Source organism: Lepidothrix coronata, unplaced genomic scaffold (assembly GCF_001604755.1).
Source record: "Lepidothrix coronata isolate B3197 unplaced genomic scaffold, Lepidothrix_coronata-1.0 Scaffold245, whole genome shotgun sequence".
NCBI classification, from domain to species: Eukaryota; Metazoa; Chordata; class Aves; order Passeriformes; family Pipridae; genus Lepidothrix; species Lepidothrix coronata.
This window is the reverse complement of record NW_016690425.1, coordinates 949,696-968,781: the sequence shown is the minus strand read 5'-3', so window position 1 is coordinate 968,781 and position 19,086 is coordinate 949,696. Positions and strand designations below refer to the sequence as shown.

The window sequence follows — 19,086 nt, the reverse complement described above, 5'->3', positions numbered from 1 at the left end:
CAGTCACAAGAATGATACCGCTCTCTTCCTAAAAGAAAACGCAGAACAGTTTCATCTAGTATTAATAAAATCAGCCAATAACTTAATCAGGGCAGAGTACCTAACAAATAAGTTAAAAGATACAATTATATCAATTTCAGCAGGACTGTACTTCATCCTGGTCACCTCTATTGCTCTCATTCTATCTCCGTGCTTTCAAAAGACTTGAGAAAGCATTAACTATGGAGTTTCATCTATGGGTGACATTAGCCACTACCTCACAGGTGCTTTTCTTCAAGCCTGTGTCAACACCAATGACACAAATCCAGAGGCCACACACACTCTGACAAACAAGACGATGGTTGGCAATACTGCAGAATCCAACCATTTCTTGCCTCCAACAGAAAGATGGTGGTAGGAAATTATCCTCCTCTTGTAGAGCTGCCACAGAGCTGTAGTGAGGAGTGACAGAGGTGACAGTCTGCTGGTGCTGAATAGACAGATAGGAGAAAAGATGGAGGAGATACCAGAAAAGAGGAGGATGCATGCAGAAGGGAGTGAAGGAGAAAGTTAAGAGAACTGAAGGGTGAGGTGAACAGACATACTATATTAAGCAATTTTTTATCAGGACAATGGAAAATTGATACTGAACAATACAATCCCCTTGGAAATTTAACTTTCAAAGATAATTGTGTTAAACTCATGGGACCATGGAGTTTTCCAAGAACACATTCATTAGCAACCCTCATGGCACCAGAGCGGTGACAAAAAGAACAATAGGAAAATATAAATTTAAATGTTGACATTTATCTTTCACTCACTCTACTGACAAATAGACTACATTAAGCAATAGGGAAGATGCTGGAGCTATTCTAGACCAGAGTGATATTTTGTTCTCATTTGCACAGATACAAATCAGGAGAGAAATTAGGTAAAGAAATAAGCTAGTAAGGGTTGTCATTTCCATACGCGCTTATTTGTGTGTAATAGATGCAATGTCCTTCCCTCTAGTTTGCTATTTTTAGTTTGAACTGAGCATAGTCTCTTGCCTAGTACCTCTGTGATTCATATCTCTTTGTGCCTCCAGAGACAAATACTTCTAAATATATTTTAGAAGATCACTTCTTTCCACCAGCTCTGGAGAACAGTAAAAAGATCCATCATCACTTAACATGAAAACCCCAGCAAACCACATAGTTAGGAGAACTGTGCAGAGCAATATCAAGCTTATGGCTGGTTTGGGTCTCTATTTTCAGTGAGTTTGTCAGCAGTAGAGTCTATAAGTCAAGCAAGTGATTTTCACATAGCTGGAATTAGCCATTATGTTCGAAAGCATTTATCTGGCTGCTAAACAAGTGTTTGTTTCCTGGAATAACCACTTATGGAGCATCCAGATTAGAAAGTAGAAACATATTGGCTAAATTGAATTAAAGGCAGTCAGCCACTCCAAATTAAACACTCAAATGAAGATACTTCCAAATACAGCAGCAATAACTGAGCATCACACAAATGGGGTAGCCTCACACTCAAAACACAGGACTGAGAGCTATTAGATCTACTTCTGCTGCTTGTCTCTTCCTCTTGATCTCAAGTAAATTATTCATTGTCAAGATTTACATTTCCCCAGATTGAAAAAGAGGCAGTTAGACACACTGGCTTTAAAAAGCAATGTTGAAATAATTAATTCATTATTCTTTGCAGAGCCCTCTAAAATTATTAGATGCTGCTGCAGAAATGCATATTATTAGTGCTATTATATTCCACTAGAAATTCCCAAAATAACTCTATCTTGGATGAATTTATAGTATTCTAAATTTAGTGGTACCTTGAGTCTTGAACCAGCATCTTTTCATGGAGGTGTGAAATGAAGGGAGGAAAACAATCCAGCTGTGATCATAATAGAGTTACTCTTTGCACTATTCTATGCCCATCATTTCTTTCAGCACTGTATTATACACACATACACAGCCATAATGACAGCAAGCATGTGGAGGGGAAGACCAATCCAGTAAGCTCAGTAGTAAATGGCAAGGTGCCATTGTAAATTCTGCAGATGAAACCAGTGGCCTAGCTCAAGCCACGCTATAAATGGTGATGTGTCCAATATCACATAATTCTTTAGAAAATAGTAAAGACGATTTTTTTAAACTGGCTTTTTCAACGCTTAGCAAGATTTGAACTCAATGGTTGGAAAAATGGCCTTCTTTTAAATTATGTTTTTTGCATAATGTTGAGACATCTCTTCGACACTCAGTTAATTGGGTCCATTTGCTTATATGAAGGCAAAACATAACTACATCTGCAGCTGGAACTGCTTTTGCTGCAAGTGCAGACTGGACAGATCTACACAAAAATGACCAGTCAGATGTTTAATAGTCCAGGCTGTACCTCTGCTCAAATGCATTTTCAAGACACCTGTACCAACAAATAAAAGGTACAATTACAGATTCCTGTCTCAAACAACTGAATAAGATTGTGTGTGAATCAGAGTGAAAAGTGATGATAGGTAACTTGGTACATTTTCATATTTGCCTAATGAGAACAACAGGATGAATTAAATTTTCTTTACTGGGGGGAGTAGCAATTTCGAGGGAAACTGATCTTACCAAGTGACCATTTTACTTAACAACATTTTAAAAGGTGTATTCTATAACATATCAATGCAACCCAACTGACACCTCTAAATGCCCCATTCATTACCTGTTGGTCATCTGGAGTCCATATTCCACAGGTGATCTGACTCTCCAAGTTTATTTCTGAAGACCAGTGTCTTTGTCCACTGACTGAACCGACCAGCACAAATCCATCTCTGTAGGAGATAAGTGCTTGAGTCCCATCATGGCTCCATGTAAAGTCGCTTACCTTGACATATCAAAGACAAGAAAACAGATATATGGGCCATGTAGGAATATTTTGTTGTTTTAATAAAAGGCAACACTGCACAGAACGAGACAGGGTACCTATTTTAACCCAGTTGTAGCACTGTCATGCCTATTAGAGAAAGCAACTGTGCTTTTGTGACAATTCTTGCATGTTCTCTTCAACAAAGAAATGTTTCATTTTCTCCTGTGCTTTTTGAAATGTATAAAGCATCATTGATTGTCCTCTTCATTTTGCCTCTCAGGATGTGATCACTCTCAACTGCAGAGAAAACATGCATACCAACCTGTGCCCCACGATCATTCACGAGCTCCACAGACCATCTGCCTTCGTATTGTATCCAAACAAATATTCCTCCATCTGCATCACAGGTTGCTAATTTCTGGAATGGTTCATTCCATCTCACCAGCACAACCTTAAAAGATTGCAAACAAATACAGCATTACCAAAACTGCATGTTGTGCTAACAGCTATTTAACAAGAACTGGTTAAACAATACTGCCAAATAAACATCATCGCATTTACATCCTAAAGATGTACAAAATAGCAATTTTCAGCACAGCATTAGGCGTCTCTCAAGAACAGCTGGAATTGTTTTTTCATGGTTGTCAGGAAACGCACAATCTCTCATCGTCAGACCTTTTTGGAAGGCACTGCACGCTTCCAATAAAATCATACTGTACACCGGAACGCAGCACTCCATTACAGAAGCAGCAAACAGGAGGCTCTGCACAGACCATCCAACAGTCCTTCAAATTATTCCCCCCACTGTAATCTCAGAGACTGTCAGACTCTACGTCAAATCATCACTTCTTGGTGACTTCAAATGAAGTTGCATGCACCGGTATCAGAGCGTAAATTTAAATACTCCTATTGAATACTCATATTCAAAAAAAACCCCCAAAAGTCCCATATTATTAAAAAATAAAAATTTCATAGGAAAGTGTCTTTGGTACTGCATGAAGAAGGAATACAAAACAGCTTTAGGCTCTTCTCTCCACATTAGAGCTATCTGGGCTTTTCTGAAGAATCTAATGAAGTCTAAACCTACCAAATTGCTCTCTCATTTTTAATTAATATCAATTCAACAAATACACTATCTCTTGAGACTTCAGTATAAAACAGAAAAAAGCATGTCATCCCAGTGCTTGAAGCAAAATTAGCAGTAAAACCATTTACCTTCTGTTAGTGACTTTTTCTTAAAAACTTTTTTCCCAAAATTGGTTGTATTTCAAAAATATGTTGATATATATGGGATGCTTACATTCATACACAAGTAAATTCCCCCCAGCTATTTTACTGAGACACAGTGTATGCAAATGAAGTAAACATATATTAAATAATCAGTAGTGTCATTTTAACTACTTACTAAGCATCCAGCTCTAATGACACTTCTTCATAAAACTATATAGATAATTAATCATCTAAAAGAGATGGACAAGTTTTCCTGAAATATATTTTGCTGTTTACAGAGAGGGACTGATCTTCCTAAAGATTCCAGCCCTAAGACGAGCTCTAAGTAGGGAGACTCTTTATGCTTCACAACAAAATTAGCAGTCGCTTTCAGAGTTAGGATATAAATACACATATATACCTAAAACCTAAACTTGACAGCTGAGGGATGATCTTACACTTATTTAGTGAGTGCTACACTTATTCAGAGGGTCAGAACTTCAGAACATGTCTATCAGGGAAGCTCACCAGCCCAAAGCATCGACCCTTGAATGGTTAAATAACCACAAGAAAAGCATTTCTTTGTTCATATGCAAAGATTATGAGGAGAAGCAAGTATGACAAACTACCTCACTGTTGTTATGCAGCTTAGAAGAATCCCATTTGAGATTTTGCAGAAAAACACTTGCTTCTACTTGACCATAACCTTGCAGCTGCACTCCAAGTCACCAATACCATTTCCAGTCAGGCAGATTATACCATGCCCCTAGATGGACTATATCACACACAGTTTTTAAAAATATTCTTTTATTGGAAGGGCAATAAATAAAATATTCCATCATAGCAACGCAAGCAGATGTACTTTGCTGGAGGTTTTGCTCTGTCCCTTCCATCTAAATAAGAATAACACAGATTTGTCAAAATTTTGTTTTCTTTTTGGTATAAGTCCTATGCAAAGAGCCATAAAATTTCATCCACCCTGAGGCAAAATGCAACAGTGACATAACTGTACTTGCCAGTTATGCCTAACAGTATTATGAAAGAACTGAAGAAAAACCCAAGGATAACACTGAAAAATTTTCTTTAAAGGCTGGGACTGCCAAGGCTAATGATGACTATTAATGAGCAGAAGGTACTTACCATTGATAAAAACCCAGACCTTTAAATGCTTAGGCACTGCTCACATTGGGTATTTCATAGATCATACAGACTGAATTGCAAGACAAAATTTAGGAACAAAAAGAAAACTAATTGTTCAACCAATATGGATTTTTTAGCTAACACCACTGAAATTTTTAGCAAACACATTAAAATCGCCAGACAAAACAGGGTAAAGATTTGAGAAGAGCATACAATTTTACAGAATAGACATACCAGTTGGGCAAAGTGACAACAGTTACTTCGTTGCAGTTTGTTTCTTTTCTATTTTAAATAGGAATTTTGTTAAAATAGGAATTTTGTTAAAACTTGAAAATTTTTATTCAAATTCTGTACAACCTGTCTTTTGTTTAGACTTGATAAAACATTCAAGGTACGTCTGAATGTAAACAAGATTAGCTATAGCCTCCCTCTATTGCAATTAGATACAAATTAGTAACTTCCAAAATAAACTTACTGTTTTATATTCAGAAAGGTGAGAAAATGATTTTATATGCCTTCTGATAACAGTCTCATAAGGAAGCAAATTTGTAATTTGAAAATTCAAGTCCTTCAAACACAGAGCAAATGTTACCATTCTATGAGGTCATTTTAAAGATGCTGCTACAATTTACATTTAACATCTGACTACAGGTGCTGAGTCCACAACTGCTTTGAGTATTTCCAGTTTCATTTTAGACACTTAGCATACTGAAGAAGAGATAAAGAAAGGAAGGATTGACTTTTGGCTTTTACATTGGCTAAAATGTAAAGCATATGAAAACATGTCCCATTGATAGCACACTTAAATAAAGCATAAGCTGGAATTACCCCTCTGCAAAGAGGAATTTTATTGCTAATCCATAAATGCAAAGATATCATTACTTTCACTAACAGCTTCAACTCACAGAGGACCAATTTTTATTTCTGCCTTTATGGTCTCTGCTTCCTACTTAACATCTTCACACAGTTACTGAAGGACTGAACAGTTATATCTTGTATTCAAAGGAGTAAGAATGCTCGTGCACAAAAGTAAGTTGTCTGTGGACAATTTGTGGTCCACACAGCCTTCTTATATTGTCTAATTATTTTTATTTTTGTTTGTTGCTCGGCTATGGGTTTTTTTAAATTCTACAAGAATTGCAAATTGTGTTCATTCTACTGTTGGAAAAAAAGTACCACAGATGTTAATCAGTTTCTAAACTGCTTTCTCATACAGGATATGATCTCCCACGAATAAAACTTCAAGGAATTCCTGGCCTAATACATTTAAGTACAATATGAAGGCCAACATAATGCCCTCAAAAAGGATGCTTTCCATCAAGTGGGCTTTTGAGTCAAAGTCTTATGTTTTCTTTGAGCTCCTTTGTATACAAGAAATCGTGGTGAACAATTTGTTTCAGAAGTGCAGCATTCAGGATCTTCAATATCTCTGTTTTAATTGCCAACTTGATTTTCAGAAATTAAATTTAATTAATCCTAAAGTGTTAGAAATAATACCCAAGAACTAATGGCATACTTTAATGTTGCTAACAATATTACTATCTATTAAGATTTTAGACCAGAAATTTTGAGTAACTGCAATTTTTGGAGTAGCAAATATGTGATTTATAGTAAACATGACCTTTTCCCAACCTGTAGTCAGGTTTGGTAGTCTAAATTTGTTACATGCTACTGAAATTTTTATTTTTTTTCACATTTTCTAACACAATACAAACCTGCTAAAATCTAACGCATTCTGAGAGCTCTTGTTGTTCCTAATTTCATTACAGTTTTTGAAAGAGGTGACGGAAAATATGATACCAATCAATCTTCCAAGAGCAGAAGTCCTTAATCTAGAATACCATATAACAGTCATTACTGAAATCTTACTTATGTACATACAGTACATAAGTACACAAGTACTTATGTACATACAGTACATAAGTGCTACAAAAGCAAGGGACAAACATCTACAAAAAAATAAAACGGGTAAGTAACTAGGGCAATTAGTTCCTAGAGTTCCTTACCAAATTTAGATAGATTTTATTACAGATACACTGTAGTGAGTCATGGTGACTCATTTATTCAAATCTCTGATCCTCCATCCATTTTACTGGGGAACGAGCATATGCTCTAAAGATAGAGGTCTTCTTCAGCATTCATTTTCACACACACTATGGAGATGTGCTTGCAGATGGACTATTGCAGCAATAGAGCAGAGAATACTTGATGCCAATATTTGATTACAGCACAATTTGCTACACCTGGAGGGCCACATTCCTTTATGTGGCAGGAGCATTTCTGAAATGACAAGTAAAGTAGATATCTTTATATACAGGATGTGATGCATTATAACTCCACTGTGCATATGGAATTGCTGGCCTTTCCCCCCAAATAAACCATACTACATTTCCAGTGCTATTGAAGGTGCTGAAATAATTCCATGTTCCAAGCAGCAACAGCAGAAGGCCTAACTGTTCCTAGGACAGAATAATAAAGGAGATTAGTCTATTGCCTACACTAGCAGAGTACAGAACTCAGCCCATCTAAAGGCATCTTTCAATCCTGTGCTTTTAGGAAAGTACTTAAGCTTTTAAAGGAACATATATCAGTTGAAAGAAAGCATCGACAAAATGAACTCGACAATCTACCTAGAATCACTGAGCATCACCTATTTGCTCTATCAAGGAGTCCTATTATGCAATTCCCTAATGAGTACATTGACCTGCACTTGTGGTTACAGGTATAGAAAAATGTGTGCATGTAGTACATGCAACATACTGGTACATATTATGGTTTATTAACAGTCACAGAACTGAAAAAATGTTTAAGTATATTTATCAAAGAAAAAGGATAAGTGAACAGTGGGGAATAGAAATGAAACACAGAAGTACAAGAACCAGAGAAAGCAACAACCACTTTCACATGCTACTAACAGTTCGGTGCCTCTCTCTCCATAGTACAGAGAGATACAGATATATGCATATACATGTATAATGTCTATACACATTACATAAATATAATACGGGTATGTGCACTAATACACATCCCTACTAAATCCTTGAAGGAACCTGTGCCAACCTTGCACATTTGTTAGTTAACTAATTGAAGTTAGTTAACTGAAGTGGATTTTTATAACTAGAATATAATTTGAAAGTTACAACGAGTGCCCAGAATAAGCAGTAGGGTTGTAGTTAATGAGTTGTTCCTTCTCATTATACTTTATTTATAACCAATATTTGGTTATAAATGGTTCTATATATGTTTAGTTCAGCAAAATGTTTAACTGTCTTAAATATTAGTATAAAAGTTATCTAAGTTCTCTCTCTCCTAATTTCTCATGCTGCAAACAGACTGTTTGCAATTGTTCTTACTTTCACCTTCACTTACGACCTTCATTTCTTGCCATGACAACGTCAAGATAATTCTCTCCATTCAAACTAATTCAATCACGCAAAGAGCATCACATAAATATTTTTCCTCCTAATAATCCTAGACAAAAAAGAAGCAGATGTGGTAGACAGCTAGTTGGCATCACCCATCTTTCCTATCCTCCTTGTCTTATATTGCATTCTCTAATGATACACTCCCTATCTCTCCCACACCTGCAGAGCTTTGACTTTTTGTTTCCAGCGACATTACACCTGGGTGGAAGTGCTTCGTTTGCATATGGAGCTGTCACTTTCCAAGGTATGATACCCATCATGGAATTATTACTCCTGCTATTAATAACAAACATTGTGCTGCAGCTAAAGAATGCCAAATTTATAATAGTGTTTACAATTCTTGAGAAAAACTGCCAATTCATAATAGGGGCTGCAGGTTACACAGTGGGTAAATGAATAGCAAATGAGTTCTGGGAGACAGAAAACACCATCCCAAATTTTTTGTGTTTCTTTAGCCTAAATAATGAAAAAATGAGCTCTTCTCTGGAAGGACTGGAATAGCCTCCAGATATCTCAGGGATGGATGTCATTTAATACCCCTTACCCCTGCCACAGGAGAAGCTGTGGTCTGCAGTGATGTGCACTGAGGGCACAGCAACCGCTCACAGCCCCTGGGGATTCGGCTGCTGCCACCCACAGAGCTGCCCATTGCCACTAGTACATTAGAGCTTTGACGCTTTATCCCAGGATCCTACATTTTCATTGAAAAAAAGTGTATTACTTTGCCAGCTGCTGTCATCTTGCTTATTCTGCTCTTTGAAAAGGAGTTTCAGTTTTTGCAAATAATATTTAAATAAATATAACAACATTCTTGTATTGTAAAAATAAAGAAATACAAAAAAACCCCAACATTCAAGGACCAAATTTGAACAGCTTTTTTTTTTTAAACTGACAATCTGATTCATGGTATAACATTATCAATAAGCTAAGCTTGTGAGCTGGGGACCTAACCTTGCACTAACTGAAATCAGAGGTAAGGCTGGACCAGCAATAAGGTGCTGACCACAATGAAGATGAAAGTTCCAGGCGCAACTCTGTACCTTCTTCTGACCACAGACTTCTCTGTGGCCTTCATATGAAAACCGACTCCAAAGCAAATACATCCCTAACTCAAAAACCTCAGGTAAGGCTCTGAAGTTAAGTACCGTGTAGGCATACATCAGAAGCTCCATGCCATTTTGTTGAATACCTGCTCTAATTTTTTCCCCTTTATCTTTGGCATTTGTTCTCATAATGCTCAGAGCACATACCAGGCTGACAAAGACTCAGATCACCTGTGCAGCTGCAGAAAGAGAAATGGCCAGGCAGGAGCAATGCAGTTCACCAGCAATAACCCTCTGAGTAAGCACAGAGGAGGTAACCATTCACCCAGTACTCATTCACTCTATGTGTGAGCGGCTGGTACCCCCTGCAAGTAATAGTGTGGTTACTCACCCACTGGGAAGAATGTTGATGCTCCCCAGCAAGTTTTGTTTATTTGCTTTACAGATGAATGCCACTCATGCCTATTTTTAAAAGGTGTCTTGGGGTTGGCATCCAAACTACCACATATACCTATTTTTGAAAGGTATCATGTGCTTGGCATCCAACCCCAGTGGAAGACAGTCTGACCTTTAAAAACTTGAGGCAATGATTCTGGCAAATAGGCAATAGCAACAAAAATTTGTTTTGATAGCTACTTTGAAGAAGGAATGCCTTTAACATAAGATGTTGTCTTAAAAATACCTAGACTGTCAATATCTCACTGAATACATTTAGGTGCCTTTGTATTAAACTGCCAAGATGAGGACTTGGAAAGGCTCTAAAGCTTTACAAATCTCCTTACATTCCTTAAATCATACACTTCATTTTAAGAAATACACCCTCAAACTCTATTATTAGTTCCAAGGATTTGCCACATAACCATTTTATATGTTGACAGAACATAAAATGTGCTATCTTATCACTTACTTTAGAAGAGGAAAGCATCCCCGAGACCACTCACAGGTACCAGACAAGAAGTATAATGCTCCTATAAATGAAGTGGCTCACAGAGCCAGTTCCAAAGGAATTACTCTTTTCACTTTGAACTCACCATGTTTAATTGTGAATCACGGTTGTGGGAGACATTAAAAGAACCAACCCACAAACAACCAAACAACCAACCAAACAACCAACCAAACAAAAAATCAAAACAACAAGAACAAAACAACAAAAACCCCCAAAACACAAGCACCGACAGAAATTAACTTATCCAAAGTATATCCAATAAATATGTTTGGGCACCAGAAGGTTTGACAGGTCACTTGTCAGAATGGAAAGTTGCATGTGAGAAAGAGAAATAACAGTTGATATGAATCTAACGTGGATGACAAGATGTTGGTATCTGGCTATCAGTTCTCATTTGAGTAAGTTTGTTAACTATACTTTCAAGGGCTATTAGAGCAAATAGTTGGTTATAACCCAAAGTAAAATAATTAAGGCATGAAAAAAGTGAAGACTTGAACTGAATCACCCATCTGCACAAGACATCTGCCCACTACTACGTTTTTGTAAGGGGAACAGGTGGAGGTCTGTTCATCTCCCATCTTGCAGGTGACAGAGTGACAGTGATAAAGTCTATGGTCTGCTTTTGACTCCCTTCCCTCCACAAGGATTCGCAAGTCCCAAAAGCTCTTTCACAGAAAAGATAGCTGTTTCCACAGAAAAATCATTTTAAAGTTATGCCACACTCACCTCCAGTGAGGGAAACTCCTTTACAGCATGCACATTACTACCACAGTCTCTTATCAATGGTCATCCTGTACTCACACATTCCATAAGATACTTCTGTTTAATTGCCCATACATACTTCGTACAAATGCAGAGGCAAGTTCGAGCTAAATAAAAATAAATCAAAACTCAGTGTAAGTAAGGATGAGCAAAGGATAACTTTGTTCTAGTTTCCATACAGATAAAACACCATAATAAAGAGAGACAACTGTTCTAGCTAATGATGAACAACCATTTTGCTTTAAGATCAAAATACTGAGAACAATATAGTTCCCACTCTTTCTAGCCAATCACTGCGGAGCACCATTCCAGCTAAAAGTAAGACACATGCAGTAACTGTGCAGAGCCGGCAATTCCTTGGGTTTGAGCATCTATGGTGAAATATTTTCCCACAAGAAAAAAAGCACTAGATCTAAAAGTCTCTGGTATTTAGCCTACATTAAATTAAAAGTACATGAGCCTAATGCTCATTTCACTAACATCTGGCAAAATTACATTACAGACGGTATAAATCAAGACCATTTCAAAAACCTCCACATTTACATTCACTTGGGCTGTGCACGAGAAGCTCATTGTAAATGAACCTCAGGCTTTAACAACAAAAATAACACTCACTGACATCCACCTATGCATCATCAGTGCTTTATGAATTCAGAGACCACGCACAACTCTGTTAGAAGTTTCGAGGGGGTAAAAAAACCCAACCAAAACACCCCAAATGTAAAACAGATTTAAAGTACTGTCTTTTTTCCCTGGCTAAAAATAAAGAGAATACTGAATGCAGAGCATACGGTTTTCTTGTGTCTCTTCTTCTTAAAAATATGCAATCAAGGATAAAATAGTTTGGAACCATGTATTATAACCAAAATGATGGAACACCAAATAATTACATTAAAAAAACCCAACATCCTTCCCCCCCCACCCCAAAAAAAAAAACAAAACCAACAAAACAGAGGAGACAGGATAACAATAAAAACTATTGAAAACCATTCCTACTTAAAATGAGCTAGCTCTACTCTGCTTTCTCAACAACAGCTACTTAGGAATTCCTATACTATCTTCCCACCTGGTAAATGCTATCTTCTTTAGGAATATATCTAGGGTAATGATCTGCTGGAAAAAGCCAGTGAAAGTGACTGTGACACACGCACTCTCCCTCATACTCAATCTTTCCCATTTTGTGGCTAAAAATTCCTGATCAAGCGTTCATATAATAGTGAAATATAATTTAAAAATTTTACATGTATATATTCATGCACAAAAATATTATTCAAGAAAAAAAAACCATGTTTCCACTACTAGGAAAATTTAAAGAAAACTCTTAAAAATGTAATAAAAAAGCTGTTATATAAAACTGTGTTAATTAACAGGAGGAAGGAGGCAACACAAGTTCTTCATTTTCTGGAGTCTATTCCGAGAGGTGCCAGAAAAATAATGGTGTCTCACGACCACATATGGAAAATCTCCCCATATCAAATATACTAAGTCTGTCTATATCAAATATACTAAGGTGACAGATAATTTTTTGCTCATCGGATATTCAAACTCATACAGCACAGCAATTAAGTAACATTATTCCAGGTTTCTGAATACCATCATTAGCACTTGTGGTGGAGATTTTTTAATCAGAAGCCAGCCAATTACTCTCTTGATGATTTTACAGGTTAGACTATAACTTAGCTTGCAACTGCTTAGCTGAAATCATTGTAACAGTCCACCAAACAAGTCTTATATGGAACATGACTGTAGCACAAGCTTTGTGCAAGCCCTCTCCAAGGAGATGAACCTCATCCTTTAAGAACTACAGTAAAAACTTGATTTTTGTCAGCCATGTAAACAGGAAAGACCTTAAAATTCACAAAGAAAATATCAAAAAGTGTTGTCCAAGTGTGATTATTTCAAGCAGCTACAATACTTCAACCCTAAGTAATTTTTTTCAAACATAAGGAACTAAAAATAATCTAAACTTCAGAAGAAGCACAGATCAGCTCTTCAAATCTATTAACATCTCCCAGGTGAAATAGCTGTGCACTAATCTAATTAAGATGAGTTATAAGGTGGATTGGAGACAGATGGTATAGCTGGGCATTTCACTGGTGAAGTGGGACTAGTTTACTACCTGAAATACCCAACTATCATTATCCTGATCATCAAGTCCAACCATAATGACCTCTGCCTGAGTCACAAAAAATTGTAGAACATTTCTGGCCACCTGAGGAATACTGGTGACCTTAAATTAGTCACAGATGCATTTGTATAATCTTTATTGGACTGCCTGGAATGTCTTTGTGTGACTCACAGAGACTGTGCATCCCTAATAATTTGAGAGATTGATGAAATTCCACCATGTTACTTTGCAAAGGTAGGACACCTGCTTTAACTTCCACCAAAAGGCCTGAACCCCCCACCTGCTGGCTGCCCCTGAATGGGGTTATTTATACGATTTTCAGCTAGTGGCATTTAGGACAGCTGTTGAGGTGACTGTACAATTGCTGAGACAGACACAGAAAATAGAGTGGAAAATTAAATAGTGTCTACTTCCAAAGAGGGCAATGCAAGAGCGGAAGCAGACAATTAAACAGGCAATGAAGGAAGGACAGAACAGCCATTCGGCACCCACATCTCTCAGGACGAAAAGGTACAAAAAGGAGAAATGAGATTAACAATAGGAAGAACTAAAAATCACAATATTTACATGCATGCAAAACATTCAACTTAGCCTATTAAAATAAATAAGACAACAGACGCCTATCAAGAATTACTTTGTTTATATATATATATATATATATATATATATATATATATATATATATATATAAAAACTCCATGGAGGCTCTGATTCAAGTTTGAGACACACTGGCCCACCTAATTTGCAAATTGTACGATACAAACTTCTGACAATGTGAATACCAGATAAAGAAATGCCATAGTCTAAGAAATGCCGAATAACAGATTTGGAAAATGCCATCCTTGCTTCAGCTGGCCTGCAATTCTGCACAGACTGTGTTCAGAGCAAACCCCTGTAAGAAGTTTTATCTGCATTTGTTATTTCTTCATGAAACAAAAGCTATACCATGATGCAGGTGGCCAAGTGACCAATAATTTTACTTGTTTGACCTCCCAGAGAATGCAAGGGAGCTATAAATAGGAGGTTCAATCAGTTACTCAGACAGAAGGACTGCGGCAGGCAAAGTGAAAAACCCCAGAAAGCACAAATCTATGCTATTCTTTTTTACTGCTGTGGCATCAAGAAGTCTCTACTAAAATTGACCCTCATGTTGTTGGCACTGCACAGTTTATGGACAAGTACAGTCTTTGGAGTTTTTAGCCTTGAAGACAATGCAAAAGCAGGCCAGGGAAGCTCTGCAGAGAGGGTTAGCTCTACAGAACTCTAAAATGACTATATTTGCTCAACACACTTGAAAGAGCTGAACTATAGTAAAATCCTTAAGAAAGTTTCACCAGGCAAAATGAGCAGATGCTTTCTATCCCAAGTCACTGGCTTGTTGATGAGTATCTGGAATATTTAATGTTTAAAATGTTTAAAATACATTGTTAGGATCATTACCAGTGGCACAGAGTCTAATTGGAGGCCTGTCACTAGTGGTGTCCTCCAAGGTTCAATACTGGGCCCAAAATTGTTTAACTTACTCATCAATGACTTGGATGAAGAGACAGAGTGCCACCTCCGCAAGTTCACTGGGAGGAGTGGCCAATACCCCAGAGTGCTGTGCAGCCCTTCAGAAGGGCCTCGGCATGTTGGAGAGATGGACAGAGAAGAACCGTCTGAAGTTCAACGAAGGCTAGTGCAGGGTCCTGCACCTGGGCAAGAATAACCCCCTGCACCAGTACAGGCTGGGGACTGACCTATTGGAAAGCAGCTCTGCAGAGAAGAACATGGGGGTCCTGGTGGACGACAAGCTGTCCACAAGCCGACAGTGTGTCCTTGTGGCCAAGAGGGCCAATGGTATCCTGGGATGCATCAGGAAGAGCATTACCAGCAGGTCTTTGACTGCTACAGTCCACTGAAGTTCAAATTCAAAAGCAGAACACACTTACCAAGCATCCATAGAATTACTTCAGACTGGGCTGAAGAAAATACTTCCCTTCATTCTACGCACAATCTGGTTTCTATACGATACTTTACAGATTCCTAAAGTAAGTTTTATCCTTCTTAAAAGAGTTTAAAAAGCACGTAAAGTAATCCAAGTTTTGAGACATTATATTGGAGACAAATAATAAAATAAAAAATGTATACTGGCATAGTGGAGTTATGCAAAGGGTCAGCAAGTACTGGAATGACATGAAAAACCAAGGAAGGTAAGATATTATTAAATGTTACTGTAAGTAATAGGATGATATTCAGGAAACTATATTTTAGGTTAAATATCAAGTAAAGCTTTCAGAAATGAAAAAAATAGTTTAACAGTCTTCTAAAAGAAAAGGTGGAATGAAGCCAACCTTTGGAAACACTTCATACAAATTTTCACATAGCGTAAGAAGGTATATTGCAGGGACTTAATTTTTTTGGTGTTAACTGACTACACATTGTTATTGCATTTCAGTGGTTCTGTTATTAAAACATTATTTTCTTATTCACTATCTGAGATTTAAGAAAAATTATTGTATTTTATTAATAAACACAATAAATTATTTTAATTTTCTAATGTTTTTATAGAACAGTATCACTTTAAAGCTCAGTTGAGTGAAGAAGTATTGTACATATACGGAATCAAGGCATATTATTTCGGGATAAGTATGTGCTAAGAAGAAAGTCCTATTCTATACAGAACAGTCCTATTCTACATAGGAGGCTGAAGGGGAATGATCTGTGTCTTTATGTAGCTACGATTAAATCATATTGTTGTGTCTGTCTATAGGCTGGGAGTATAGGTGATGGCTGTCTAGATGGTCTGCCAGCCATTTTCATGTCTGCAAGCAATCAGTCATTCCAGTAAGTTTTGCTCTGTGTGTGCTCTTGTTACTCTTCGAAATGTTAGTTTGCTAGCATTTCCAGAGTATCACATTTCCTAAGGAACAACAGAGTGAAACAGTTCAGGAAACATTAACTTTTTCAGAAACCTTTAGTAATTAAGCAGTGACATCACCAGCATGATGATCAAACAGCTCCATTTGGAAATTGTTCATATTAAGCAGCTAGTGGTCTTGGGAGGGAGGCTAATTGTATGGGTGGTTCTGAGTGCATATATCATAACAGAGAAATCAGAGGGTCTCCCTTCTCTCCGAAAAAAAGGGAGATGGAGCATTAGGGCCACAGAGCAAAAGCATGGAATCAAAAATGGGACCCTAGATCCAACAGAGAGTGATTTCCACAAAAGTCCTCTATGCAGTAGCAAAGCATTCTGTGTTGGACTCAAGGATACTACAAGAACCATCTACAAGTACCATAATGTTTAAATGCAGGAGTGAAGGAGTCTCAGTAAGTTGACTTGTGAGCAAGCTCAGCTATCAAAGGGCTAAGCATCCTTAAACAGTGGAGTAAAGGGATCCCACAACAGCAGCTCTCAATCATTAGCTTATTCCATCACCCATTGTCCCAGAGCTTCAGCTGGAAGGTGGATATGCAGCTTATGGCAACCACTGCCTCCTCCTGCTCCGCCATCCCAGCCCATAAGCCAGAAGTATTTCAGCAAACCTTCATGTCAGCACCAACCACATCCTTGCAGTTATATCCTACTTTGCTACCATTACGATATGGTAATTCCTTCGAAGTATGTTTCTGTAGAAAATACCAACAAAAATGACAAAAATGTGCCTGGATATCCATGATGCCCACAGCCGCCTACTGCTTTGTATGATCCATGGCAGGGGCATCCTGTCTAGCCTGCAACAGCATTCCCAACCCTCCTGACAATGCATGCATCACCAAAACTCAAACTCAGTATCAGAAGAATGATTTTGCTCCTAACATGCCGTTTGCCAAAGCTGACACCTTTGTCAAGGTGCATGAGCACAAGTCAGGGAGCCCTGGGCAGTGTGTCCCAGCAGAGAGTGAGGGAGTGCAGAAGAGGTAGCTACTGAGCAACCCCGGTGCCCAGCTTCACATGATCTTGAAATATTAGATTTATCAGTACTAAAAATAAAACCATGTGATGCAGACTCATGCACTGGAGAGTCTGTTGTTATGCAGTGAAACCACGACAGCTGAGATACTGTAACCATGAGTCAGTCATCTAGAGTTAGTAGTTTTATTTGCATTTATGATCCAGTTAGTTTACACTATTTATCAGAAATCATGCTAACCTTCTTAACGTTTTTTAAATTCTGTTATTATTACTGTATAGGCATGTGCACATACATATTACGCACTGATTTCCCCAAGCTCTCAAGTAGGGTGTTTTTTTTCCATACCATTTTACTTACTCCAATCAGCAGATTTGCATTATGCTTGTCATTTGAAGGCCAAATATCAGGATTTTTCATTAACATTTTGTAATTGCCTTACCTTCTGGCAATTAAGCAGAGATTAGGTTTCTTTTTTTGCATATATAGCTTTCCTTTCTCAAGAGGATTTGATTTCCAAGGTCTTCTCAAATATCCTTCTCGTGTCTTTAAAATCTGTATACGACATCATTAATTATTGTTTGGAATTTTTTGAATTATCCTAAAATATCATGTCACCTATAATGAGGCACAACTCAGAGAACAGCTATACCAGCACTGAGATGAATGTAAGACTGCAACTACAATTCCTGAGGAGGTTACTATTAGGTAAAGTGGCATGACTACAAACTGACTGACTGATGTCTGGCAAGTATCTGAGTCACATTCAAACACACACAAATATAATTTAATACAACCAAAAATAATGAACTGCTCATTACCATGTACTCACATACATATCCATGAAACCATGTGTGCTGGAGCTGCTCTAAGGAGATGTGCTTTTGTAGGCAAACAAAAATTTTCTTAGTTTAGGTTTGCTTATTTAGTTTGACAGTTTAACTGAAGACTTCAGGTAAAGACAGTGGTTGCTTACATCATGCCTTCCAGTCACTGCAAATGAAACGAACTCCAGAACACAAGTGAAGAAAGATCTCTTGCTTTAAAGGCATTTTAAGTGATGAAAATCTTTTACTCATACACATAATGCACGTGACCCAAAAAAGGCAACTCAACATCTTCTACCAAAATTTACAATGAGATCGGTTCCTGACCTCATTACATTTCTGGAATTCTGTACCTGCACCCTTCTGTTTAGCCACAGATCTTGGTGATTTCAAGATATGTTGGGAACAACCCTTACCTGGGATACTCTCTTCAGCCGGTGCCTGAAAACAGACTGTGCCACTCTGAATTCAGGCACCACCCACAAAGAGGTGTTCTTCAGCATGTTATTGAGAATCAGAACTAACTTCACAGCTTGTATACAAATGTTATACGGATTATATCACTAACCTAACACTTTAGGTTAAGAAGAACGACAAAACAGAAAGTTTTGTGACTATCTCTAGTCACTAGAGATAATCTTAAAAACTCAAGTTTAATATTGCCTTCAAAATTGGTCAACATGGATTATGGCAGCTGTAAATATTTCTGATATCCATTAAAGTAACCTTTTAAAACCTTGCTAAATTCCTCAGCACAACACCTTACTGCTGTTACAATTTTCAGAACTTAATCACAGATCTGAACAAGAATTTCCTTTTATAAGTTTTGGAATTTGCAACCTTCTGATCCCTTTGAATATTCATTTACTTTAATGCTTTACGACAAG

General features: G+C 37.5%; 1 protein-coding gene across 8 annotated transcripts in view; it reads right to left on the bottom strand.

Annotated features, from left to right (window-relative positions):
* The window catches only part of TULP4 (tubby like protein 4), a 155,865-nt gene that overhangs the window by 54,307 nt on the left and 82,472 nt on the right, over window positions 1-19,086 (bottom strand). For 7 of the 8 annotated variants that reach the window (XM_017834924.1, XM_017834920.1, XM_017834922.1 and 4 more), the window contains 2 exons: window positions 3,146-3,274; window positions 2,680-2,841 (listed from right to left, as the gene is read on the bottom strand). In XM_017834924.1, coding sequence (XP_017690413.1) covers window positions 2,680-2,841; window positions 3,146-3,274 — 291 coding nt within the window. Of the gene's footprint in view, window positions 1-2,679; window positions 2,842-3,145; window positions 3,275-7,178; window positions 7,257-19,086 lie in introns of those variants that run through there. The other variant, XM_017834925.1, reaches the window with a different exon arrangement.